We start from the raw sequence: 27,047 nt of genomic DNA on the forward strand, positions 1-27,047 counted from the left end.
ACAACTGGTGAGGGATCCCTTTGAAATGCTACTCCTCTCAAAAATCCTCAGAATAAAAGCCAAAGTCCTTGACATGGCATACAGTCATGAGTAAGTGGCCCTTGACCTTTGGTTCATTTTCTAATACTCTGAGGACCTGACTCCAAGTCAGCCACACTGGGTTTTTTTGTTGATTCTAGAACACACCATAAAAACCTGTTTCAGGGCCTCTGCCTGCACTCAGGTACTTTTTGCCTGGGTGCTCGGCCCTGGCCTTCTTTGTTCCACTGTCAGCTTAGTGAGGCTGCCTCTGACCACCCCCCTGAAAATGCAGCAACCCCCCTCCCCATTTTCCTCCGCAGTGCTCATCTCATGACTAATCACGAGACATAGGTTTTGCCAGGATCGAAACCAGCAGGGGAGGGATTTTGTGTTTTATCTCTGCTATATGCCCCACGCCTAGAACAGTGCCCGCAACAAAGGGTCAAGTTGACATTTACCAAGTGCAGAGCATAAACTGTCACACATACTAGGTATGTCTGGTTATTAAACTTCGAGGTTTCAGCACGTACTGATAGATTCATTTCAAGGCCAAGATTTAAAATGAGTGTCCCAACGTATTATTGCCAACAGTTCTTGTTATGGTGGCTGTCTTGGGATTTTCTTTGCTGATGCAGAGAAAAACAAAGCATTCCCAAACAAGCGGTGTGTGCTAAGTGGTGGTCAGAGCCTGGAGAAGATCTCGTTACAACAGTGACGCCGGCTTCCTAACCGCCCAACACGCGCACCAAGTGTCATGAAGACTCCTGGGGCGCCAGCATGCCATTCTGCACCCTGGGGTTCCAGGTGATTCCTCGGCCCCGTGACACTCATTTCAACTAGTAATATTTTCCTAGAAGTTGCTTCTATCTCCAGCAGAATTTTGGGCACCAGAGTAAATTTCCATTTAAAACTGTACCCCAACAGCTCCAATGTGAACTGCTACTTTTAAAAGATTTCCATAGATGCTTACTGTCTAACACTCACTCTTTCCTGGGCCATGTCTTTAAACAGAACAATTCTGACCCCACAGTTCACCTGGGAATGGAATTCTTGCAGCAACAGTGAAATTTGTTTGATAGTTCGAGGGTAATGCACTGGCTAGGAGGCAATTTTTTCAAGGTTAACGCTAGGCATGTCAGTTTTAGAAACATGTCCCACCTTTCTTTTCTGGTGTCCTACCTCGTATTTAGTCCAGTTCTCCTCGTCTTTAGAAGTCACACTCTATTCTCTATTCTGGCAAAGTAGTAGTCAGATAGGAAAAGTCTGAATTGGTTCATTTTTGCCCTGAATTACTTAGTGATGCTTTAAAGTGTTAATATGGCTTTTGGGCCTGGCTAGGTGGCTCAGTTGACGGGAGTGTCATCACTCCATATACCAAAAGGTTGTGGGTTCAATTCCTGGTCAGGGCACATACCTAGGTTGTGCATTTGATCCCTGATTGTGGAGCGTATGGGAGGCAACTGATTGATGTTTCTCTCCCACATTAATGCCCCTTTCTCTCTAAAGTCAATAAAAATATTCTTGGATGAGGATTAATAAAGCACGACTTTTAAAAAGTAAAAATGTTTAAAAGTTTCACAGAAATCTTTATATGCCACTTCATTTGTGTAAGGACACACTGAGCATTAAATGATCGATAATAGCGAACGACAAAATGTGGGAGTGAGGCACTGGCTTCTCTAACCACCATGAGAATACTAATAATATGCACTGTCATTCCACTTTGAGACCGTCTCGTTTTCTGTGTAACGTAACAGTGCAGCTGGAACACAGCAGGCAGGTGCTCCTGCCTCTCAGGTGAGCACTACATGGAAATCTGCCTGTGAGGATGGCGACCTCCCACTCCCCCAGAGGTGCAGCTCAGCTCTTGAGGGAACGGTCCTAGCAATCACAGGAGAAGGGATGCTGGAGGGCCGCTTTAACACAGGGACAAATTGCAGGCAACTACTGTTACGAGGGAGTCAACTCGCCACGTCCACGCCGTGACAGTTCTGGCACCTGCTCAGCTGTCCCTCCAGAGTTTTATGGTTACTTCTGTGGGATGACTTCAAAACTGTAGGAACATGTGAGGGTCCTAAAATGCTCCCATGCAAGTCTCCAAACCTAACTATGCTGCTATTAGTTAAAACAAAAATATTAGTTAAAAAAAAAAAAAAGACAGCTGGGTTTTGTTCGGTTTCCAGAAGTATTCACTGGGACGATGTTCTCCTGTAACGGGCTCGTTCTCTCAGATCTGTTTACACTTCCCAAGTGGCCTGCACGTTCTATGCTCGAAAGTTAGGAATGTTCAGAAAACAGGGCGCACGGGGAACTCAAACATTAGTAAGGAGAAAACATCAGCTTAGAGCCACAGCTAAGGCCCTGGCCAGGGTGGCTCCGTTGGTTGGCTGTCATTCTGCAAAGTGAAGGTCACTCGGTGCATGTGCCTGGGTTGCGGGTTTGGTCTCTGGTTGGGGTGTGAATGAGAGGCAACCGATCGATGGATCTCTCTCACATCAGTGTTTGTCTCCCTCTTTTTCTCCCTTCCCTTCTCGGTCAAAAAATAAAATATTAGAATTACAGCTAAGTTCAAATGTTAATTTTCTGGAAATTTGTATTAGGGAATCAAAAGCACAAAAGAACAGAAAAGAGGTTTTGTTGGGAAAGTTAAACCATGCATTTTGGTTTAAGTTTTCTTAAGTTTTCTACTCCCAGAACAGGGTAGGCAGGGAGTGGGAGCAGCCGCTGCAACTGTTGTGTGTGAAGATGTGGTGGCTCAGCTGAGCCAGGAAGGGCATCTCAGTGGGGACGGTATCTCTAAGGCTTCTTGCTTACATCACTGAACAGCTAAATGGTTAGCACTTTTCTGCTCTGTTAAACATGCAGAGGAGCCGATCTATCGAAGTGTTCATTTTTTGACTGCAGCCATCACAAAATTAACTTTGCTGCAGAGTTGCTTTTTGCTAAATTCTAATATGATTGATCACCGTGCGCCCTTATTTAATACTATAAAATGGGAGAAAAGACTGAAGGAACAACTTTGAAGAGGTCAAAGACCACTCTTTCCCTATGGATGGTGCAGGGCAGAGGGTGAGGACACAAGAAATGAGACTCAATTCCATTTTACAGGACAGGGACCCTGTCACTTGACAACATTTTTGGCACAGTCGGGGCAATACACTTGCCCCTGATAGAAAACAAAGCGCTTGTTGGCCAGATTCACGGTGCAATTTTTGCAATGGAAGCAGTAGTCGTGCCAGGATTGTCCTTCATAGGCCACCACACTGGAGCCTTTACCAAACCCAGTGATGGGGTTCTTGCACCCAGCACACTTCTTGGCCACAAAGTTCTTGTAGCAGTCCACACAGTAACACTGGTCCTCCACAGTGGTGAAACGCTGCCCGGCCAGCTTCTTAGTGCAGTTAGCACACACAAAGCACTCGGAATGCCAGGGCTGGTCCTGGTACATGACTCCTCCCGAGGTGATGACCTTTTTGCACTTCACACAATGCTTGGCGAATTTGGCCTCGTGGCAAGTTACACAGTAGAAGTCCTCCCCTTTAGGGAAGAAGCTTTTAGTCCCGATGACTTGCTTGCAGCTGCTGCAGGTGAAGCAGTCTTGGTGCCAGACAATCCCCTTGTACTCCACATTCTGGTCGCCGGCCACGATGGGCTTTGAGCAGCCCTTGCACGTAGGGGACCCCTCCAGCATGCTGCACTTGTTGCACAGGATCTCATCATCTTTGGCCACAAAGGTCTCGTTGGCCAAGGGGTGCAGGCACTTGGCACAGTAGAAGCAGCTGCTGTGCCAGTAGCTGTTCTTATAGCACACCTCCTTGGAGTTGGCACTGATGCGCTTGTGGCATTCCACACAGGTATTGGCACAGAACTTGTCAAAGCAGTTCAAGCAGCAGCGGTGGCCATCCTTCTCCACGTAGTTCTTCCCCTGCAGGGGGTCACTGCAGTGGTGGCAGTTAAACTCGGCCATGGTGCCCACCTTGTACCTGCAGGGATCTCACACTGGCCGTGTGGGGAAGGAGATGTACTTGGCGAGGGCTGGAGAGAGTGGTCAGCAACTTCTAACGTGATGCCTAGGGATGCTCAGCCGCACAGCTGCCCTGGCAGGTCACAGCAGCTGCGGTGGTGTTGGCAGATTCCACAGTAACTTTTTCTGTATTTGTGTATAAAAACATGTAACATTATTTTTTTAAATGAACAGTGAACGAAAAGAGTATATGATGAAAAGTCTCCCTTTCACTCCTGACCCCTGCTCTCTCTACAAGCAGTTTGACTATCCTCTCAGAGAAGCTACAAGCATATCCAGCCAATAGTCTTTAACAGCAGCATTCTACACCCTGTTTCTGTAGTTTGCTAGTTTTCATTTAACATCGTATTGTAGAGATTGATCCTTAACAAGAGCTATCCCTTGGTCATTTTAATGCCTGCACAAATGTTCTAATGTAACAAATGTACTATTTTTATTTAACCAGGGTCTTCTGATGGATATACAGGTTGTGTTACTGCCTTTTGTTACTAAGAATAAGGCTGCTGTAAAGTTCTGTAACAGATCGGTGCACATGTTGCTATTATCTATAGGATTAATTTCTATAAATGAAATTGCTGAATCTAAGAGCATGTACATTTAACATTTGAACAGAATTATCAACTTAACTTTCAAAGAGCTTATACCAATTTACACTCAACATCAATATACTACAGACCTTCACATCCTTTCCAGCTCAATATTGCATCAAAACTTTTGATCTTACAGTCTGAAAGGAGAAAAATGGTATTGCATTGTATTTTAATTTTCATTCCCTGGAAGTGGCACATTTTTTTTCATTTAAAAGCCATGTGTATTTCTTGTGAGCTTGCTGTTCCTTTCCTTTGCCCATTTTTATTCTGACTGGTACATGTGAGATTCATAAGAGGAATTAATTCTTAGTCATCCGTACTGAAAATATGAAATACTTTTCCCTTCGTTTTTTAACCTTACAGAATGTTCAGAAACATTATGTAATCATATTTACTAATCTTTTTTATTATGGCTTTTGGATTTCCAAAAACCCTGGTTAGGAAAACTTTCTCACTCTGGAATTTTAAAAATTATTCCATTTTCTTTTAGTACTTTTATGATTTTGTTCTTTATGCTAAAATTCTTCAATCTGAAATTTACTGGGTTGGCCAAAAAGTCCGTTGATTTTTCCATAAGATGCTCTCGTAGCCCTTAGTTGTCTTTAACTTCATCTGAAACAATTTTGGTAGATTGTATTGTGACAGCTGTCATGTCAGCATGCATTTAAAAAAAACACATCAAAATTGGTGAATTTTTGTGCAGCTATTTTAATACTGAAGATGGAAGATATGCAACATTTCTGGTGTACTGTGCTTTATTATTTCAAGAAAGGTACAAATGCAACTGAAATGCAAAAAAAGGTTTGTGCAGTGTGTGGAGAAGGTGCTGTGACTGATCAAACATGTCAAAAGTAGTTTGCAAAGTTTCTTGGCCAAATAATTCTTTGCTGTGGGGCTGTCTTATTCATTGGAAGACGTTTAGCAGTACCCATGGGCTCTCCTGACTAGAAGCCAATAGTGGGAGAGAGCCGGGATACTCAAAATATCCAAATCAATAAAGTTATTGGTGAAAATGGAAAAATGTAACGGACTTTTTGGCCAATCCAATATCACGTTCTAAGTAGTGAGAAAAGACCCAAATTCTTCACAAAAACCAATTTGTTTCTCATTTGTTAAAATAAAACTGAGTGTTATTTTACAAATACAGGGGTGGGCAAAGTAGGTTTCCAGTTATATAAGCAATGCAATAATAAATAATACAAGAATAAACTGCATTTCACATACTCAACTATAAACCTACTTTTTAAAAAAAGATTTTATTTATTTTTAGAGCGAGGGGAAGAGAGGGAAAAAGAGATGGAGAGAATCATCGATTGGTTGCCTCTTGCATACTCCCCAGCATGCCCCCAACCAGGAACCTGGCCTGCAACACAGGTGTGACCTGACCGGGAATCGAACTGGTGACCTTTTGGTCTGTGATACTCAACTCCCTCAACTAAACTGTACTCCCTCTACTCAACTGTAAACCTACTTTTGCCTATCCCTGTATTCTTCAATTTTGGTAAGAATTTCATACTCTGCCTACTATATACTTAGATATCCAATAAAAATGATCACGAGAATGATTGTAGTATAATTTAATTAATGTTAATTTTATTTGAAACTATCACTAGCTGCATTTATGGCAATACAGCTTTGAACTTTGCAGTGCTCAACCACAATTCAAACAGGAATTTTTTTTTTTTTTTACGAGACTATTTATTTTTAGAGAGATGGGAAGGGAGGGAGAAGAGAGGGAGAGAAACAATGATGGATGTGAGAGACACATTGACTGGTTGCCTCTCCCACGCCCCCAACCCAGGAACTCTGCCTGCACCCCAGGCATGTGCTGACTGGGAATCGAACCAGCAACCCTTCGGTTCGCAGGTCGGCACTCAATCCACTGAGCCATACCAGCCAGGGCAAACAGGAATTTCTTGGAAACATTTTATTACCACATGGTGGCTGACAGCTGAGTTAAAAAACCTAGGTTTTCAGGATGTCTTGGGTATGACACTTACTGCTATATAAGAAATGATTCTCTGGAGCATTTAAGACCATGTTTCCCTGCACGTCATCCGTTTGGCTCAAATAAACTCACAAAAGTTTAGCACTGGCTGGGCACTCAGCTGGTTGGAGTATCATCTCCATACACCAAGGCTGCAGGTTCCATCCCTGGTCCGGACACCCCCAAGAATCAACCAATGAGTACATAAGTAAGTGGAACAACAAATTGATGTTCTCGCTCTCTCTTAAATCAATAAAAATTTTTTAAAAAAGTCTATACTTATACAGATTGAACAATTCCACTGACAGGTGTATCTTTAATAGGCTAAATAGGAACAAGGTAAAAGAAGCATCATAAACTGAGGGCCACAGATGTCTAACCGGTTTTCTCATTTGGAAGAAACCATAAACTTTACTTCCTTTAAAAGTCCAGGCCTTCTTAACAAAAGTTAAAAAAATTCTGCGTAGCTGAAGCAGTAATGCTTTTATGTACGTTTCCTGTTATTAGGGGGAAATACAGGGTGCTAGGTGCACAGACCCACGCAGCACGAGGACTCAACATTGTCCAGGAAGCCAGGAAATGTCTACTGCAGGAAATATTTATATTGAAACTTAAAGGATGCCAAGAGTAGACAGGCAAAGGTGGTCACTTGGCCCAGGAGTTGAAAGGCAACCAGACTGTGTTCTGCTCGCTTGTGGCTAACGTTTGTACCCTTTCAATGCACATTAGAAAACCAGCAAGGCATTTCTTCTATACTGGTCCTTCAAACTGACTTTTTTTTTTCCCCCCACATATATGGCTCACTTATGAAGAAGACAGTATCAGAATTAAAATCAGTACTAAAGGAAAAGCTCAATAAAACCTATAACCCAGGCCATAAAACACTGAATCCCAAGTGTAGATATCTTGAAATTTCTTCTTTATAAACATATTTACTAGACAAAGAAGGAAACAAAATATTCAGGAGCAAAGTTTAGCTATTCATTAAATAATATGAACTATTTTAATTACACAGGTATGCTATTTTTATGGATTGTATCCATAAAAGATAAAGGATCATTTTAAGTCATTGAGTTGAGGTACCGATATTACAGATATAACAAACTAAACAAACAAGATAATTTCTGATCATTTACAGGCACTCTCTGACTTACAATGGTTCAACTTACTATTTTTTTGACTTTTATGATTGTGTGAAAGCAAAATGCTTTCAGTAGAAACCTTACTTCAAATTTTGAATTTTGATCTTTTCGCAGGCTAGCAATGTGTGGTGCACTACTCTTTTGTGCTGGGCAGTGGAATCGAGGTGATGTTGCCCAACTGCAGGCTAATGTAAGTGTTCTGAGCATGTTTAAGGAAGACCAGGCTAAGCCATGATGTTTGGTAAGTGTGTTAAAAGCAACTCCAACTTATATTTTCAAATTATAATGAGTTTATTGGGATATAAACCCCATCGTAAGTCAAAGGGCATCTGTATACAACTTTCTAGTTGGTAATGTTTTGATTACATTAAGACTACTTAGTGGAAGGTTGATGTCCCAAGTAAAACGATACCTTAAAAATACGGAAAGCTATGTAAATCCGTTTCCTTTACAGCGTGTACTTTGTGAGCTATAGATTTCAGAATCTGTAATTGGGATACTACTACGGTAATCTTTTTAAGGCTATGTATATAACCCAGCTCTGCCAATAGTTCTGTGACTCAGGGCAAACACAGATTCTAAGATTCAATTTATCTCTGAAATAATCACATAACACTTCTATAAGGTTACTTCCAACTCTAAAAATCAGTGACTATTTGTATTCATTAGGTACAGCTACTTGATTTCTCTGCATTTTAGTTATCTAAATGAATCAGGAAACATGCACAGCAAATAAAAAATGCCTTAGTCTCCCTGACAAGAAGGGACAACACTTCAAGGACTTAACATAGCCCTTTGTTAAGCACAATCAGTATGGCTACAGGCGGACAGGAAGTATGTAAGTTACAGCCCACACAGACTTATTTAAAGGTCATGTTTGTGTGTGTATGTATATGACACATCATGGCATAAAAGAACACCCATTTGGCTCTCTTAAGGTACAAGTTAAACATACAGCGTGGGGCAAAAGTAGTTTTAGTGTTGTACGTACGGAAAATACAATTAACAAATGATAATACAGGAATAAACTCTCTTTTGTGTACTCGTAACTATAAACATACTGTTGTCCCACCTGAGTATTCAGAGTCCTACATCTCTGGATGTCTGTGTACTGGGTGTCAGCACGAATTCGAGGTCTCCTTGGGTTTCTTTCAATGGCTCTTCTTTATCTTCCTTCAGTTCTTCTCTCTATTCTAGTTTTTGTTCTACTCAAACTACCATTTTTTAAAAAATTAAACCTACTTAGGTGACATTGGTTAATTACATAGGTCTCCAGTGTACAACCCCGTGATGACCGCCATTCTTATACTCGCTACCCAATTTCATTCATCACTTGCTCCATCAGTTCTTTGAAATATTTTTGACCACGAACCACGACATTACTTTTTATAACAGAAACCGCAGTTAAAAGATGTAGACATCACACAAATTAATTCAATGGTTGTTTTAAAAGTAGAAAATAACACAAATTCAGTTGCCAACTTAGAGAATTTTATACATTATAAAGTGTTCTCTATTATTTTCATGGTCTGAAATTTCTTATTCAAGAAAACGGACTGATTTCTAAACATTTATTATATCTTTTTTGGCTGGAAACAGAATAAAGTTTGCTTTTCTTTAACAAAAGCGTCCCAGGGAAACAAAACAGATTAGAATAGAAGTCTTCCTTAAATGTCAGTGTGTGATAACTAAGGTAGAGTTGCAGTCTTTTTTGGGGGGAACGCTTCACGGATCTGTGTGCACAGGGGCCATGCTAACCCTCTCCGTACTGTTCCCATTTAGTGCACGCGCTGCCGAAGCGGGCGTGGCAGCAGTCTGTGAAATTTCGTAAGAGCTACTGTTAAGGTGGTGGTTTTGGCCGTTTTGCAGATGGTCCATCTGAGTTAGTTCTGTTATCACTGTTATTTTCATCTTCTGCATCATCTTCATCATCACCTTTTAAAATAAACATTTGTTGTATGACAATATGTTCAGTGGTTGAAAGAAATATAATTAAAATGGTTGAAAACGAGACCATTTACTTTAGGATTAATAAAACCAGGCATATTCCAGATTTGAAGTATATATCATTAAAGAGATTTCAGTAAGTTTGGTGTTTAAAACCTTTCCTTTCTATCACTTTTTTTGAAGATTCATGTAACCATAAAATACACTCTTTTAAAGTACACAGCTTACTGATTTTTAGTATATTCACAAGGTTGTGCAATGACCACCGCTATTTAATGCTAGAACACTTTCATCATTCCAGTAAGGACTCCCGTACCCATAAGCAGTCACTTCCTATTCCCGTCAGTCCTTGGCAACCACTCATCTACTTTCTATCGCTACAGACTGGTCCATTCTGGACATTTCACAAAGATGGAATCATTCAATAGGTGGCCTTCTGAATCTGGCTTCTTTCTCTCAGCATGTTTGCAAGGTTCATTCACGTGGTAGCATGTATCTGCACTTCACTCCTTTTTGCTGCCGAACCATGTTCCACTATGGGACGGATCACCGTTTGTTTATCGCTCATCAGCTGATGAGCATTTGTGCTGTCTCCACTGTTTAGCTATTGTGAACAATGCTGTTATGGACAGTACTGTGTAAGTTTTTGTGTGAACATGGTTCCAATTCTCTTGGTTGAACTAGGAGTAGAATTACTGGGTCAGATGATAACTTTGTATATAACTTTTTGAGGAACTGCCAAGCTCTTTTCCAAAGAAGTGGAATTTGACATTTTCACCAGCATCGTATGAGGGCTCCAATTTCTTCATATCCTAGCCGACACTTGTTACTGTTCCTTTTTGATTATAGCCATTCTAGTGGGCAGGTCGTGGCATCTCACTGTGGTTTTGATTTGCATTTCCCTGATGGCCAGTGATGTTGAACATCTTTTCATGTGCTTGGTGGCCTCACATAATGGAAGGATTGTCTACTCAAATCCTTTGTATATTTGGTAATTGGATTATTTGTACTTTTAGTGTTAAGTTCTATCACTTTTCCTTAATACTTGTAATTTTTTATTTTGTACATTACTTGTTGAGATGTAATTCATGTAACATAAAATTCACCATTTTATCTTCATCACTTTATTTAACAAAGGTAATTCAAACCTAAGCTTTACAGGGATTTCATTAAGCAAATAATAGAGAAACATGTCCATATATTACCGACCCACCATTAATAGAACAGGTGGCAGTTATTTTTCCAATGGTAATGACAGATTTTAAAAAGTGACGTTAGCTATACTCTTGTCCTTATGCCGACGACATTTTCAACAGATTAGAGAAGTACTTCTGGAGCCACAAAACAGGACTTCATTCTGGATACGGGTGACTCGGAAATAATTTATTATCTGAACTCAGTGTAATGCTCCAAACTGTCTCCTTCACAATATTTGGAACTATGAAGAAGTAATCAAGATGGAAAAGCAAAGGACAGAGTTTTCACTGTTCTACAGAGGAGTTAAGCCCTGCCTCCAATATTTAGTTCTTAGGTTCTTCAGGGTAGTCAAAATGTACCTACTTATTTCTGCACTCAAGAAAAGATTTAAAGAAATATTAAAGCAGTGAAATCTCACGTCTCTACTTTCAAGCTGCACCTACAAAACTGGGATATGGGAGTGCCTGGGAACTTGTTAATTAAACTGAAATCTATCCCAGCCTTCAGAACCTGTTCCTGTTCTTTGATGGATGGCTAGCTTCCACACGTTTGTAATGTCACACCTCGTAAAACTCCCTTTCATCCTTCAACACCCAGCTCAAGTCACGCCCTCTCTGAAGCCTTCCTGGGTTCTCTAGATTTGCAGATACAGATGGTCCTGGGGTCACACTTTCACTCTTCACTGCCTGTCTAACCCCGCACCACTCAGGTCCACAGGGAGAGTAAGAATCGCACTCGCCTCATTCTTTCTCCAGAGCTCAGCCCAGTGCCTGGCACAAAGTAAGCGGTTCAGCACTTTTTTGTGTGTGATATAAATGAAGAGAAAGAGTCGTGAAAACGTTTAGGTAAAAGTAGCCCAGATAAATCAACCCAGATTCCGCTCAGATGCGGCGGAAGGTGTCAACAATTTTTAGGTGGAAGTTTTACTCTCTCGAGACTCACTTTCTTCAAGTCCGCTACTTTACACCGGCTCCCGGAACAGATTTTCCCCGAGCTCCTCTTCCCCGCCCTCCGCCCTCTCAGAGCTCACCGTCCAAGGCCTCGTCCGGAGCCGCCGCCACCGTGTTCCGCGCTTCCCGCTGTTCCAGGGGGCCCAAGAGCTCGGCCACCAGCTCTCTCATCTGGGCCACGCCGGACAATAGGCCCCGGAAAGGCTCGGCGTCGTCCGGCGCCTCACAGGGCACCCGTAGCTGCTGCCGCTGCCCGTCCGACCCAACGTACTCGCCCAATACCTCCATGGCAACCACTGAGCTTCCAGAACGCGCCACAAGGAAGCATCACCCGGAAGCGGAAACCAGCTCGCAGCAGGAGCAGGCGGGAGCAGGGAGAGGAGCGACTTCCCGAACGGAAATCGCTCCTCCCCTTCCTTAGCTTCCTTTCTTTAGGATTGGTTCCTGGCACTCAGGACCCGCCTCCTCCGGCCACGCCTCTCCTGATCGCTTTTCCCGCCTCCGCCGGGGCAAAGCCGTGGTCCTGTGACAGTTGAGGATGGCCGAAGCTGAGGGTCCGGGTGGGCGGCATTCGGAACTGGAGCCCGTGGTATCGCTGGTCGACGTCCTTGAGGAGGACGAGGAGTTGGAGAATGAGGCGTGCGCCGTGCTGGGGGGCAGCGATTCCGAGAAGTGCTCCTACTCGCAGGTGGGCGCGCGGTGGGGGCCTTGCTTCCCTCGGGCTCCCGCGGAACCTTCTCTTCCCGGCAGGACCTGTCCAGTTCCCGCCAGCCGCAGCTGTCTTTTCCGCGGTGGACTGGAGCCGCCGTTCGGCGTAGGCTTCCCCATCCCAGGCCCAGCTGCCCTTTTACCTTCAGTTCTGCCTGTGTCCAAGATGGACCCCCTCCGCCCTCGGCCCTCCTCCGGCCGCTCGGGATTCTCCAGGCTTTGGCCCTGGAGCAGCTGCTCTTGTCTTCCTCTCTGTCTCTTTTCGGTGCCCGCTGCTTTTCACGCAACCATCCCCGTGACCTCTCATAGCTTCGTCCCTACTTCCCCCACCCTAGAGTATTTATTAGGAACCGAATGGCGGAGACAGAGCAGGGTTAGAGGAGGGAGCCCTGGATTTGAAAATCTCCCCGGTGGGCTGGGCTCCTTGACAGTCGGTTCCTTTGCAGTTTAGTTTAGCTGGTCGTTCTTGGGGAAGACTACCGCGTCGTTCTGCAGTCTACCCCCCATGGGGACAGGAACCAGAAGAGCAGATGGCACTGGCAAGGGGGGTAGGAGGGAGAGAAAGATCTGCTCGAAGAGGAAATTCGGCGTTTGGAAGACGTGAACGAGGATTTGAGGGGGTGTGATGTGCTGTTGGGTGACTCATCCTGTGTATTTCTAGGTACAAAAATGGATTGGGGTGGGCAGAAGAAAACTAACAAAGGATGAGAATCGGGAGGATGCAAAAGTTGTCTTCCACGGCAGTGGGAGGGAACACTGGGGAGGGAGGGAAGTCTTGGGGTCTTCACGTGGTGCGGGCCGAGGTCACAGTACCAGTTGTCGTCATTGGCCAGTTGAGTTTACGCTGCGAAGTGGTTAGACTTTGAAACACACCGGGCATCCCGAGTCGGTCCCAGGTGTTGGCTGGCATTTTAGAACCTTTGGTCACCACTAGAACACCTTTTCCTCAGTTTGCCTTTAAAAAACAGTCTGCACATAAGCTATTTTTGAAATGTAGTTAGCTTTATAAAAAGAAACTTAAACTTTTCTTTTTATAGTAGTAAAACGTGTGGAAAATTGTACAAATCATGTGTAGGGCTTGAAAACAAACACACGGCAGATGCGGGTGCCCCCCCCCCAAATCGGGAGGTAGAAGGTTGCTGCGTCTCAGAAGCTCCCTGTGTCCCCCTCCTTCCTGCAGGAGGGAGATCATCAAGATTTGTAAACGTTTTGCCTGTTGTTCTCTTCAGCTTTTTACTTTAAAACATTTTTAGTCTGCAAATAAGTTGAAAGAGTAATATGCACACTTGGGTTTCTCTGACATATCCATTTTTTAACACTTTACATTTACCTTTTTCCTCTTTATAGTATACTTTTTTGTTTTGTGATGAACCATTTGAAAGTAAGTTGCAGATGTCACTACACTGCACCTCTAAATGTTTCAACATGTATCTCCTAAAAAAAAGGGGATTTTTTTTTTTTGGTGGAATCACAAGCATTTTCCACAGTTGAAGTGTGATATTACGTAAACCTACACACATTCTCCTCCATTTTCACGTGTTAAAATGATGAAGCAGACCAGTTTATTCATAGCTGATTGAAGATACTAAACTTTCTATCATTGTACTTATTCATTCATTTTTAAAAGTTAATTTATGTTTAGAGAGAGGGAGAAAGAGAGGAAGAGAAACATCGGTGGGACCTGACCCGCAACCCAGGCATGTGCCCGGACTGGGAATCAAACCAGTGACCTCTTGGTTGTCAGGCCTGCGTTCAATCCACTGAGCCACACAGGCAGGGCAGAACTTCCCATCATTTTAAGAAAAATTGTAGGAAAACAAGCACTAGGAAGGTCCTGGCTGGGCAGCTCAGTTGGTTAGAGCGCTGTCCCCATTACACCACTGCTGTGTCTGGACCCCCGGCAGGGCACACACCAGAATCGACCAGTGAATGCGTAAGTGAGTGGTACAACACATGGATGTTTCTCTCTCCTCCCTCCCTCCCCGCCTTCCTCTCTCTGTAAAGTCAATAAGTAAAAACAGAGAAAGAAAACACTTGCGTGATAAAAAACATCCAACCGTGTTTTGGTTCTCTCTCGTATACACTTTTCTACTAGTCTTAGTGGCTTTGCAGGCAGATCCTGACCACAGAAAGCCGGATTTCAGTTGTTTCTCAGGTCACAGGAGGGCATCAGGTAGCCGTGCTGTATGTCGTTAATTCTCTTCTCCAACCTTGGCGCTGTCTTCTAGGGCTTTGTGAAGAGACAAGCGCTGTACGCCTGCAGTACCTGCACCCCGGAGGGAGAGGAACCAGCAGGCATTTGCCTCGCTTGCAGTTACGAATGTCACGGGAGTCACAAACTCTTTGAGCTATACACAAAAAGGTAAAGACAGTCACGTTGGTGCCGAGTGCTTTTTGAATGTTTCGATTCCTTCCCAGCTACGCTTTTTTCTTAATCTTGCTTTTCCAGTCAAAGTAGCTGTACACTGGTAAAATTTATTATAGTTGTTTTATATGATATTATTCGAGAAATAGCTTTTCTAGAGGGCCTTTTAAAATACAATTTTGGTACAAACTCAAACTACTCATCCTTCTCTGCCATTAATTTAGTTCTGTCTCTGGATGTTATATCGATAGTTGTCTATGCATGTTAATTTCTGGAATTATTAAATCTTTTATTGTTACGTGCTTGGAGAAATTCTGAACTGGACAAATGAGCAGCAACCAAGGCCACTTTTTAGGTCCTAGAAATGATTTGAAAGGGATGAGGCGATGATGTGAACTTCAAAAAGTCATTAGATTTAAAAGAAAAATTAAAGTGGGCTCTTCCTCCTTTGTTTCAGAAATTTTCGTTGTGATTGTGGAAACAGCAAGTTTAAAAATTTGGAATGCAAATTATTTCCTGTAAGTAAGCACTGTAACTATAAATGCACTAAAAATAGCTGAAATTGATATTTGACAAAGTGGATAAAAACCAAACATTTTCCCAAAAGGAAGTTCTTATGCTTATTCTTTGCAGTGGGCAAATCAATATTAGACTCCATTTTTTATCCTGTTGGAAAACTAAGTGAGCTGTTTAGAGCCTACAGTATAGGTTGTAATTAACACGAAACATATGAGTATATTACTTTTCCCCCAATTACTACAAAGAAGGTATAAAAATGAATATTCTTTGTTTCTTGTGTCCTGGAAAGTGCCCCTTTAATAGGGGTGGATGTTTTTTCTTTGTATATTTAATGCAGAAATTTGCTGAATGCAGGGTTGTCATGATGTATGAAATTACAGTTAACATTAGAACCTATTATATTGAAATTAATATCTTTCAGGACAAAGCAAAGATGAATGCTGGCAATAAGTACAATGACAACTTTTTTGGATTGTATTGCATTTGCAAAAGACCTTATCCTGACCCTGAAGATGAGGTAGGAGACCTGGGGTTAACACTTGGGACTGTATCGCCTCCAGCCTTCACTCCTCAGGCTCCCAGCACATCTGGGCCTCTGTAGCTCTTCAGGGGAGATGTGGGGATTGTGGAGAAGTCTGGATGTGTCCGTTTTGATGAGTTGGGGCTGGATTTATCACTGGTACAGATCTCAACTATTCTCATTCTTACATCACGAGAATGCGGTGCTGAATAGGAATAGGACTTTCCCAAAGCCCGGACCGTACTCCTTCCTCTGCCTGCCCGCCTGCTCTACTCCCCAAAACACTTCCCAAAAAAGGACCTTCAATTTCTTGCCTCCCTGGAAGGAAAGAAATAGTGTATTTAAATGTTCCTTTAAAATTTTTCAATTCACAAAGTTTGTATATACAAAGTTTGCCCTCACAGGGTAGCTCAGTTGGTTAGAGCGTCGTTCCAATAGGCCAAGGTTACCGGTTCCATCATCAGTCGGCCTGGCAAGAAGCAACCAGTGAATGTGTAAATAACTGGAATAACAAATCGATATTTCTCTCTCTAATCAAAAAAAGAAATATACATAAAATTTTAAAAGTTCTTCCTCACGCCTGAACCTTCTCTCCCCCAGACATAACCAGTGTTAACACTTTTTGGGAGCATATGTTTTAGACCTCTTTCTGTGCACATAGGAGTGAGTGAATGTGTGTTTCAGTTTATTGTTTCCTTTTCTCTTAACAGAAGTGGAAATTCTATACATTCACTTCTGCAGCTTTTCTCAATTATCAGTATGTCTGTAACGAGCCATGAGTTGTTACCTAAGTATTCTGTAGCAGAATGGCATTTTCTGGTTTTTCAGTACAGTAAAGAAGGCTGCAGTGAGCGCACGTATACAGTAGTATAACTGAGTGAGCTCCTGCAGGATTTATGTAGAATGGATACCTAGAGGTAGAATTGATGGTCAAAGGGTATTTGTATTTAAAATTGTGATCAGCCCTGGCTGGTGTGGCTCATTGGTTCAGCGCTGGCCTGCGAACAAAAGCGTCACCAGTTCGATTCCCAGTCAGGGCACGTGCCTGGGTTGCAGCCCAGGTCCCCAGTTGGGAGGGTTCGAGAGGCAACTACACCGTAATGTTTCTCTCCCTCTCTTTCTCCCTCCCTTTCTCTAAAAATAAATAAATAAAATCTTTTAAAAAATAAAATTGTGATCACATCTATGAAAAGGGTTTAATCACCAACAGTATGTGACAGTGTTTTTTCTCTAACAGTCTTGTCGTCTTTACATATTACCAGTTTTTAAAAAAATTTTGCCATTCTAATAGATGAACATTATCTTTAAAAATTTTCTTTCCTTGATCATGAGTGAGATTATGTATCTTTTCATGAGTTTATTGGAAATTTGTAATAACCAATCTGAATTATTCTTTCATATCTTTGGCCCGTACTGTCATTGGCTTGGCTTTTGTTTATGTATTTACTAATTTGAAAGGAGTCTTTTTATTTAGAGAAATTAGTTTTCTGCCATCTTTTGTTTTGGAATTTTAATTATTGAACCAAATTATTTAGAGGAAAAATTAAAGATCTGTAAGTTAACAGATAAAACCTTAAAATTGAATATTTAAAGGTATGGGTTAAAGTGTTTATAACACTTTTTTTGAGTCAAAAAAAAAAAGATGATGAATAAATTGATTAGGTCAGTGAAAGACAAATACCACATGTTCTCACTTATATGTGGAATCTAATGAGCAGAATAAACTGATGAACAAAATAGAAACAGAGGCATGAATACATGGAACAGACTGACAGCTGTCAGAGGCGAGGGGGGAGGAGGGACCTGGATGAAAGAAGGTGAAGGAATCGGCCAAAGAACGCTTACAGGACCCATAGGCGTGGACAGAAGCGTGGTGATGGCCCAAGGGGAGGGGAGGGGAAAGGCTGGGTGGAGGTGGGCAAAGCGGAGGGTGGAGGGAGTGGAATAGGGACATCTGTAATACTGTAAACCATAAAAATAAAGATAGCCCTGGCCACCTGGCTCAGTTGGTTGGAGCATTGTCTCATACACCAAAAGGTTAGAGGTTTGATTCCCAGTCAGGGCACAAACGTAGGCTTCAGGTTCAATCTCCAGGTGGGGCGCATACAGGAGGCAACCTATTGATGTTTTTCATATAAGTGTCTGTTTCTCTCATCAATAAACTTATCCTCGGGTGAGGATTAAAAAAAAGATAAATAAAATGATCAAGGCAGAAGAAAGAATAAAGCTGATTTTTTTACATATATGTATATATGTACACATATACGTATATATGTACACATATATATGGGTTTTTTTCCTGTAAGATACCATAATAGAGAACACACAGAATAACATTGGAATGTTAATCAATAGCTATGAAAGCCTGGGAATAAAAGGAAAATCATTCTAAGAATATTTGATGCCCCATGGTATATAATTTTTTAAGGCCAGAATTTACTTATTTAATTTATGTAAATTAGGGAAGTTGTTGCTCTCCATAGTATCAAGAGATTGTAACATTTATTTTTCAGTTACTTTACAGTATGATGTGGTAAAAAGCCCCAGTTGTCATATTCCACATTGGTTAATTCATATTACCTCCCTGAGCCTGGGTTTCCATATAAAATGAGGATATATTACTTACTTATAAAGTTTTGTGAGAATCAGGTATTAAGTAATTCGTGAAAGAGCTTTGACATTTGTTTGCAAAGTGCTTATTACACTGTAGCCCTTCTGTAGCCCGAGTTCATACAGAATGAACCTCTCTTGGTCGCTTGATCTGCTCTCTTCCCTGTCTCCTCGGGTCCCCCACGGGCAGCGGTCTCCCAGACTGGGTGGAGGAGTCCCCGGGTCCCCCATGGGCAGCGGTCTCGCAGACTGGGTGGAGGAGTAGTGAGCACCCGGCTCTGTGTGCCAGATCGACTTCCATGGCCCAGACTTCAGTGAAATCATGACCATTCAACCTGCTTTTCCACGTTAGGTTCCGGACGAGATGATCCAGTGTGTGGTCTGTGAAGACTGGTTCCATGGAAGGGTAAGGAGCGTCTGCCATTGTCTTCACAAAAGCAGAAAAGGTCTTTTCTTTGTGAGTCGTGTTATGTTTTACATTACAGTTGCTCTTGGAAACAGTAAAGATATGGTCAGTGTCCTTTTGCAATATTCGTTTAGGAAACAGTGAGCACTTTGGACAGCTTGGAGGTCACAGGGAAGATAACCCAGTTTTCTGTGTCCTAGCATCTCGGGGCCGTGCCCCCGGAGAGTGGGGATTTCCAGGAGATGGTGTGCCGGGGCTGCATGCAGCGCTGCTCTTTCCTGTGGGCCTACGCTGCGCAGCTGGCAGGTAGGTGTCTCTGTGGGGTTGCCGTGCCCCAGCTTGGTCTTGTCAAACTTATATGCTCTGTCCAGGACTTTTTAAAAAGATTTTTATTTAAGTTAGAGAGATGGGAAGGGAGGGAAAGAGGGAGAGAAACATCGATGTACGAGAGAAATATCGATCGGTTGCCTCTTGCACATCCCAAACTGGAGACCAGCCTGCAACCCGGGCGTGTGCCCTGACTGGGAAGCAAACCAGCCACTCTTCGGTTTACAGCTGGTGCTCAGAACACTGGGCCACACCGGCCAGGACTGAAATATCTTTTACTCAGGTGAAGTGATTTCGTTGCCTAAGAGGTCTGTAGATAATACGTGTGTGTGTGGTGTTTTTTTATTGAACCTGCAGTAACCAAACTGCCTGCTGAGGATGATGGGTTGGCTCTGAATGTCGATGGAATAGGTGATCAGGAAGTTATCAAACCTGAAAACGGAGACCATCAAGATAGTATCCTTAAAGAGGATGTTCCAGAACACGCAAAGGATGCTGTCAAGGAAATTAAAACAGAGCAGACGAATGAACCATGTACCAGCTCTACTTCCGAATCTGATCTCCAGGTAATGAAGTAGGAGCCATAAAAGAAATTAAACTTAACCAAAATTAATTTTGTAAGCTGTATAGCTTTGCATTTCAATTACATGCTTTGCCTAAAGAAATCCTCTTACAAATCCGTAAACTGTGAACACTCCGATAGGTTAGAAAACGCACTTCAAAACTTAATTTTATTTTAGACAGTGTTTAAGAATCAGCGTCTCAACCCAGAATCACAGTCTGGCTGCAGACTTCAGGAGCTTAGAGCTAAGCATGTTATAGAGAAGGACACTGCCACCTATTGGCCCCTGAACTGGCGGAGCAAGTTATGTGCCTGCAAAGACTGTGTGGTAAGTGCCTGACCGAATGTGGTGGTGGTATGTTTTGTGGACTGTTGCCTAAAATACGAACGTCTGAGAGTGTACTTATGAAATTGATGTGAGAAGTGTAGAGAAGTTTAAAAATTTTGTATTAAGCAAATTTATGAAATAGTATTTGCAGTGTAAAGGCTTGTGGAAGAAATGAAGAATTATGCATTATTTTTATTTACTTCATTTCAGTGGGAAAATAGCAATTCTTAGCTTTTTTATATTGTAGAATTGCTTGAAAAGAAATTGCTTGAGAGTTACAGTAAGTCCTTAGTTTTTAAGTAATTAGATCTCTTGGACTATATAGTGTCTGCCAGGAAGTTGGGAGATTTCTAAAAGATGTGGGCAAAAAGAGTAAATCACTCAAGCAATTCTGGTAAAAGGTTCAGGTTTTTCTGCAGTTAATCTAAAAAATCTAGGTTTTTAGTGATCCTCATGAGCTTGACTTTCTGAGAATAACATGCTCTTCTAATGGGGAAACTTTTTTTTTTTTAAAGAAAATGTACGGCGATCTCGATGTCCTCTTCCTGACGGATGAATGTGACACTGTTCTGGCTTATGAAAACAAGGGCAAGGTCGCCCAGGCGGCCGACAGGACGGACCCTTTAATGGACACCCTGAACAGCATGAACAGAGTCCAACAAGTGGAGCTTATCTGTGGTAAATTCGTTCGAGTGCGAAAGTTTGCGAAGTTCAGAAGTGTCTGGGGCCATTGAAAAGTATATGTATAAGGAGGATGTTTAATACCTATCATTTTAATTTAATGCAAAGAAAGCTTACATTGGGAATTTTATAGTAGATTACAGCTGTACCTGCTTAAGGGAAGTGTTGCTGTGTATTTAGTTGCTGTTAGCCTTGAATCAGTTACATGCTGGAATAATTATGTGCTTGAGAAACCACAGCATGTGCTGTTTTTTGATTACGGGTAGATGCATGAGTAAAGAGTATTAGAGAACAAATTTCTTTTTTCATCCGATTAAACTAGTCTTCCTTGAGTGTTATGTGCCGTCTTTCTGACAGTTCCTGAGGTGCCGCGGTAGCTCACAGCTAACCGCTAGAGGGAAAGAGACCCCAGCTCTGATTGCAGCCTTTTGCACTTCCCCCCAGCACTGCCACTCACCTTAGTGACTTCCCTCCCAGCCAGCTTCTCCAGGGATGCTGCCACCCTTGTGCCCTTTATGGCATTGATCGTTTTTATCTTTCATTCGTAACTATCGGATTAATTTCCTTTGGCCTTTATTAGACTAAAAGCTTTTCGAGGATAGAGGCTGCGTATAAATGATTTTTGTAGCCCTTAAGGTGCTTCAAAAGTAATACAAATTGTTGAGTGACTGAACAAGTTTTAAAACTTATTTGCCAAATCTGAGGTGATTTCAAATATTAGAATTCCAGAGAGATAGCAAACCCTTTTAAAAATTCCTTAGCTAATCTCTTTTGAAGTGAGGTTCTCTCTGGTTTTTGCATTTTTTTAACAAGAAAAGTATCATTTTTGATATCAAAATGAAGGAATTTGGGAGAAACTCGGAAAAAGATTCCTTTGCAGGTTTCATTTAAAGAAAACTTGAAAGTATTAACTAAAAAAATTAAATTATTAACTAAAATTTAAACTATATACTTAAATGTCAGTGGTAAAGGAATATTTTGTTTCTAAAAGCAAATGGCTTATCTATTTTGTTGTTTTGATTTAGAATATAATGACTTGAAGACTGAACTGAAAGACTATCTCAAGAGATTTGCCGATGAAGGAACAGTAAGTTGAGTTAAAGAATTTTAATCATAGCCTTGCATGTTTTAAATAAACTATTTTATTTGTTGAAAAAAATGTGCATCTTAGCCCTGGCTGGTGTGGCTCAGTGGACTGAATGCTGGCCTGGGAACCGCAGGGCTGCCGGTTTGATTCCCAGCCAGGGCACATGCCTGGGTTGCGGGCCAGGTCCTCAGTGAGGGGGCGCGTGAGAGGCAGCCAACTGATGTATCTCGCTCCTTTTCCCTCTCTCTAAATATAAATAAAATCTTTAAAAAAACAGGAAAAAAGTGCATTTTAAACTGGAGACTTGAGAGTTTAATGCAGGCAGAGCTAACGGAAATCAGTAAGAGGTGGTGAACACCCACAGACTAGCCACGTTCTGCATTCTTCCCAACCCGAGGCCAGAAGGAATGAGGGGTGGAGCAGTCACCCAGGATCTGGAGAGAGTAGCTGTAGCTTAGGAGGAGGCCGCTGGATCAGCCACATGGCTTCTGCGGACCTGACCTTCATTCAAGTACGGGTCCTTGGAAGAGGAAAGAAAACTCACCAGGCAGGACAGACTTAAAGCCAGGCCCCATTTGGGGGATTCCGGGTTCTGTAAAGTAGAAGAACTTTATGATCAGGGGCTAAAACATTTCTCTTGCCAGCAAGAAAATCTGTGTACCCGTGAGGGGGTCGCTGACTCTGCCATGTGAAATGCTTTAAATAGTGATCCAGGTGAATTTGCAAGTACTTCCTAGCCCTTTGCTGTTTGTGTGTTTGCGACGAATTTTTCCTTAACTACTTTTCTGTCTTCCTAAGGCAGATATGTAAAACAAAATTTACCTCTTCTTTTCGTGTCCTCAGGGACAGTGTGTGTTTTCCTCTGGTGCAGCCAGACGAGGGTGTGATGGGCAGTCCTGGGAGAAGGCTCCGCCAGGCCACGTTAGGTCATTTTCCTCTTTTTCACAAACACGAGAGGAACTTGTAGCTGCCGTAATTTCTGGACAGGGTCACAGTGCTGCCTTTCTGCAAAATGAATAGTAAACTCAGAAGTTAAAAGAGCCTTCTCTTAACTAGTTTTCTCACTTTTCAGAGTGTGTTCTTCACTTTCACTGAAAGCATCTTCCTGCTTCCCAACAGTTCTTAAACTAGAGTCACTTTTTTTTTTTTGCTTGTTAATTTCACTTATTCCTTTTTCAGATACTGAATTTCAGTAACAACCATTCATGTTGATCTTATAGTATATAAAATCGGGAAGAATTGGAGAACCAACTTTGCATGTAGCATTAAAAATGGTGTTCTGTGTCATAACTGAGTTTTACAGAGTTACTCTGTTACTCTGGGTACTGTAGACTCACGCTGCTCTTGCTAGAACTGAGGATAAGCATGTTCAATGGATTTAAAGTCTGCGCTGTCCGTGGACACCGGAGTCTTTCAGGTGTGTCCAGCCGTGGGCTGTTGACTCGGCGCTGAGGCTCCGCTCTTGTGCAGTTTGTGGTCACAGTACTCTTTATTAATTTTATCTTATGCATGCACACTTCAAATCACATAAAAGAAAAAAAGATACGTTGTCTTTTTCTGTTCACATTTAAAACAGTTTTATTCAGAGTCTTCACGTGTATCCTTAACCTACAGATCTTTGTTATCACTAGAGTCACTCTTCATGAGTCTTCCTAAAAGAGAATTTTTAAATCCGACGTGATGATTTGAAAGGAAAGGAAATACTATTTTTATATTATTTGTTCCATCACATTACTAACTGGATCTTTACCAAGTAAAATCCTTAGGTTGATGTTAGAGTTACCTACTTTGGTTTTATTTGTCCACAGAAGATAATATTAAATAACTTCTAGACTGCCTCTACTTAATGTTTGTGGCTGACTTATAGAAACCATTTAGAACCCACAAATTTTCTGAGACAAATCAATCATTTGTTATGTAGCCCAAGAATTTTTCTTTAACGTTTCTACTCTGCATGTTAGCTGTGACCATTTCAGGATATCTAGAAACTAAAAATCACACGCTCTCTTTTTAAAAATTAAAAAAAAAAGATTTTATTTAATTTTAGAGACAGGGGAAGGAAAGGAGAAAGAGAGGGAGAGAAATGTCAATGTGTGGTTACATCTTGTGTGCCCCCCTCCTGAGGACCTGGCCTGCAACCCAGGCATGTGCCAGACTGGGAATCGAACCAGCGACCCTTTGGTTTACAGGCTGGCACTCAATCCACTGAGCCACACCAGCCAGGTAAAAATTGCACATGTTTAATTTGTGTGCTTTTGGGTCTCCTCCCACAATATCCCTGCGGGAGAATTGTTTTCCTTTTATTGCCTTTCAGTGTGGAATGTTTGTGATCCAAAAAGTAAGGACAGGTCCTTCCTATTGGAACTCCCAGGTGTCCTGTTCACTAGCGTTTCATAAGTGTGGACTTCCAAGCCATTTAGCCACGTGCTTTAGAGCTTTGGCCTCGGTTATTTCAGAATGTTAGCCATCCAGATCTTCGATCTGATAGGGATTCTAGTTCCTCAATGGTTGACCAGCAGTTTTTACACTTAGTGCTTGTGAAACTGGCATGTCAGCTGCTGCTCTGTGGTGGAGTACTGGCAAAGTGTTAGGCTCTTTCATTAGAGGATTAATAAATATCTTACCCCCACAAAGTTCTCCAAGTTATCGTGCTATTTGCATATGTTAGCAGCGCTGACCCCTGGGGAGTGATAGCGTGAGCTTTTCATTTTATTCCCATGTACTTGTTGTCCTGCTGTTCTCCCTCTTGCTCACAAGCATTTACTACTTCCTCTGTCTTTCCTGTCCCACCTTAATTTCTTCTTATCAATAAGCATGTACTACCTTTATAGTTAAAAAGTAATTAAACCTGCCTCGTGATGGCCGTTAGATAGCTTTAGATCGGATCTCTGGCAAGACTGGCTCTTGGGGTGAGCCAGGGACCCCTGAGCTGTCCCAGTTTAATTTCCATGCATGTTTTCTCTCTGTCTTATTTTCTTACTTTTAATATTTTGTTTTGATTAGATCGTGAGCACCTTCGTATCATGCTCCAATCCTTTTTCCAATACAATGGAAGGTAGATTTCTCATTTTTATTGCATAAAATGGATATCCATTTACTAAGAGTAGTGCTTCTATAGTTTCTGCCAATTACTATTATTATGGTTATCATTGTTTATGTACAAGCATCTTTAATTTTGGACTGTTGAAGAGAGAAAAGTTTCAGGAAAGAAGCAAGCACCAATCTCAAAACACTTTTATTTTTGTTTATTTTTTGTGAGTGCTCCCGTGGAACTGAAGGACATTCCCAGAAGACAGCTGTAATGAGAGAGCAGTTGTCTAGGAGACCTTTGAGTCCTCAGTTTTTATGCTGGCTCTGACACTTTTTAAAAAAGATTTTATTTATTTTTAGAGAGAGGGAGGGAGGGAGAAAGAGAGGGAGAGAAACATCGATTGGTTGCCTCTCACACACCCCCAGCCAGGGACCTGGCTGTGACCCAGCCGTGTGCCCTGACCGGGAGACCTTTCTGGTCGCAGGACGACGCCCAGCCCGCTGAGCCACACCAGCCAGGGGTCTCTTATTAACATTTATTGAGAACTTACTGTGTGCCAAGGGTGTTCCGCAGGCATTATTCCTCATCTCTTCGAATGACCCTGCCACGTAGGTGCTGCCTTTATCATACTGTGCGTGATGAAAGCGAGTGAGGTGGGGGACCTGTGCTGGGCACCACGTGCTGCTCTTCCTCGCCGTGGGGCTCTGAACTGGCCGATCCCTCTGAGCCTGGGTGAACTCTATAAAATGGAGAGAGTCTAATTAATTACCCATTAAAATAACTCATCAGCAATATTGTTTGGCTTGTTTGTGAATGCTCTGACTGGTTATTGCTGTTGTGATGTAGTTCCCTTTCCTAATCTTTGCTTTTCATCAACAGGTTGTAAAGAGAGAGGACATCCAGCAGTTCTTTGAAGAATTTCAGTCAAAAAAGAGAAGAAGAGTGGATGGGATGCAGTACTATTGCAGCTAGAGTGGAGCGCGGCGCCCTCTCATCCAGGCCGGTGACCATGCCACTCACTGCTCCAGGAATAAAAGAGGCCTGGTTCACATTCACCCCTCTTCCCGTCCTCTTTGGGGAGGCCGCCTCCCCTGACCACGAGCTCCCCTCGCCCCTCGGCTGCAGTAGCCACAGTGTCTGTGCTGATTTCACAACCAGCATCCTTCTGACTCAGCTGAACGCAGCTCGTTCCACAGACTTCAGCCCCCACCGCACCCCGTGTCTACCCAGGGTTATTTGCTTTTGACTTTTAAGAAGTTTCATTTGGTTTTGAGAAAGTAAACTAGTTTCTTTTCTAAATTTTTGGTGTTTAACCCCCGAATGTACCTACTCTGCCACAGAGCTTTTGTCTTCCAGTACCTGCCCTGGGGGCATCTTCCTGTGGGCGAGACCCTCTCTAGGTCCCCTCACCCCTGTGATCGTGGTGCCTTGGGTCACAGCTTCCTCAAGCCTGATCTGCTCCTTTTCTCACATGCCTCCTTTCTGAGGCCTGGTCACTGCTTAGAAGGATCTCGAAACTCGGTTCCTCTGGGCCCATCCTCTGGAGTAGCCAGGACTGCTGGTTTTGTGGCCTGGATGTCTGTTACAGGCAAGGAGATGGACTGACGGCAGGACTGAGGAAGCCAACCTTTGATATGAATTTTACTAATACATTTAAAGTGACTGTCTCATCCACAGTTCTGCTGGCACTAGCACATTCGAATTCAGTACTGTAGTGCTCACGGCGCTTCCTGAGAACATGTGCCGGCACAGCGTCCCTCCTCTCTGCCTGGAAGCGACCTGCCCTACCCTGGGAAACCTTGGTGGTTTACAAAGGCCTCTGGATTTCTTTATATTATCAGGGATACTCTAAGCATATATTAAAAACAAACCTATTTTGATATTGTTCTGTTATGAAAATGTTATTAGAACCCCAATAAATTATTTTTCCCTTTAAATTGTGCTGAAGAAAAAAGATACTGGCTTAGCTTACTTGTAGTGAGCAGGGCAGTGCATGCCCTGTGTTGGAAGAGGCAGGGTGTGTGGGAGATTCCAAATGAGACCCT

General features: G+C 42.4%; 3 protein-coding genes across 4 annotated transcripts; 1 reads left to right on the forward strand and 2 right to left on the reverse strand.

Annotated features, from left to right (window-relative positions):
* Nucleotides 1-591: 591 nt before the first annotated feature.
* On the reverse strand, nucleotides 592-12,076 carry FHL1 (four and a half LIM domains 1). 2 transcript variants are annotated; one of them, XM_024567845.4, is made up of 2 exons: nucleotides 11,939-12,076; nucleotides 592-4,171 (listed from the first exon to the last, which is right to left on the reverse strand). In XM_024567845.4, exon 2 carries the CDS (start codon nucleotides 3,986-3,988, stop codon nucleotides 3,143-3,145), a length of 846 nt encoding a protein of 281 aa, XP_024423613.1. In that variant the 5' UTR covers nucleotides 3,989-4,171; nucleotides 11,939-12,076; the 3' UTR covers nucleotides 592-3,142. The 2 variants fall into 2 exon arrangements, with proteins under 2 accessions (XP_024423613.1, XP_053783838.1); XM_053927863.2 differs by lacking the exon at nucleotides 11,939-12,076 and having other exon boundaries at nucleotides 592-3,304; nucleotides 3,492-4,007.
* GON7 (GON7 subunit of KEOPS complex) lies at nucleotides 9,234-12,208 on the reverse strand. The gene is made up of 2 exons (XM_024567847.3): nucleotides 11,939-12,208; nucleotides 9,234-9,699 (listed from the first exon to the last, which is right to left on the reverse strand). The coding sequence occupies exons 1-2, from the start codon at nucleotides 12,144-12,146 to the stop codon at nucleotides 9,605-9,607; spliced, it is 303 nt and encodes a 100-aa protein (XP_024423615.2). The 5' UTR covers nucleotides 12,147-12,208; the 3' UTR covers nucleotides 9,234-9,604.
* A 59-nt stretch (nucleotides 12,209-12,267) lies between these two features.
* UBR7 (ubiquitin protein ligase E3 component n-recognin 7) lies at nucleotides 12,268-26,882 on the forward strand. Its single transcript, XM_024567844.3, has 11 exons — nucleotides 12,268-12,546; nucleotides 14,795-14,928; nucleotides 15,389-15,449; nucleotides 15,872-15,967; nucleotides 18,933-18,986; nucleotides 19,187-19,292; nucleotides 19,671-19,879; nucleotides 20,054-20,203; nucleotides 20,719-20,881; nucleotides 21,910-21,971; nucleotides 25,882-26,882. Exons 1-11 carry the CDS (start codon nucleotides 12,397-12,399, stop codon nucleotides 25,972-25,974), a joined length of 1,278 nt encoding a protein of 425 aa, XP_024423612.2. The 5' UTR covers nucleotides 12,268-12,396; the 3' UTR covers nucleotides 25,975-26,882.
* The last annotated feature ends 165 nt before the right edge of the window (nucleotides 26,883-27,047 follow it).

The sequence above is a fragment of the Desmodus rotundus genome, chromosome 7, assembly GCF_022682495.2.
Source record: "Desmodus rotundus isolate HL8 chromosome 7, HLdesRot8A.1, whole genome shotgun sequence".
In the NCBI taxonomy this organism is placed as follows: domain Eukaryota; kingdom Metazoa; phylum Chordata; class Mammalia; order Chiroptera; family Phyllostomidae; genus Desmodus; species Desmodus rotundus.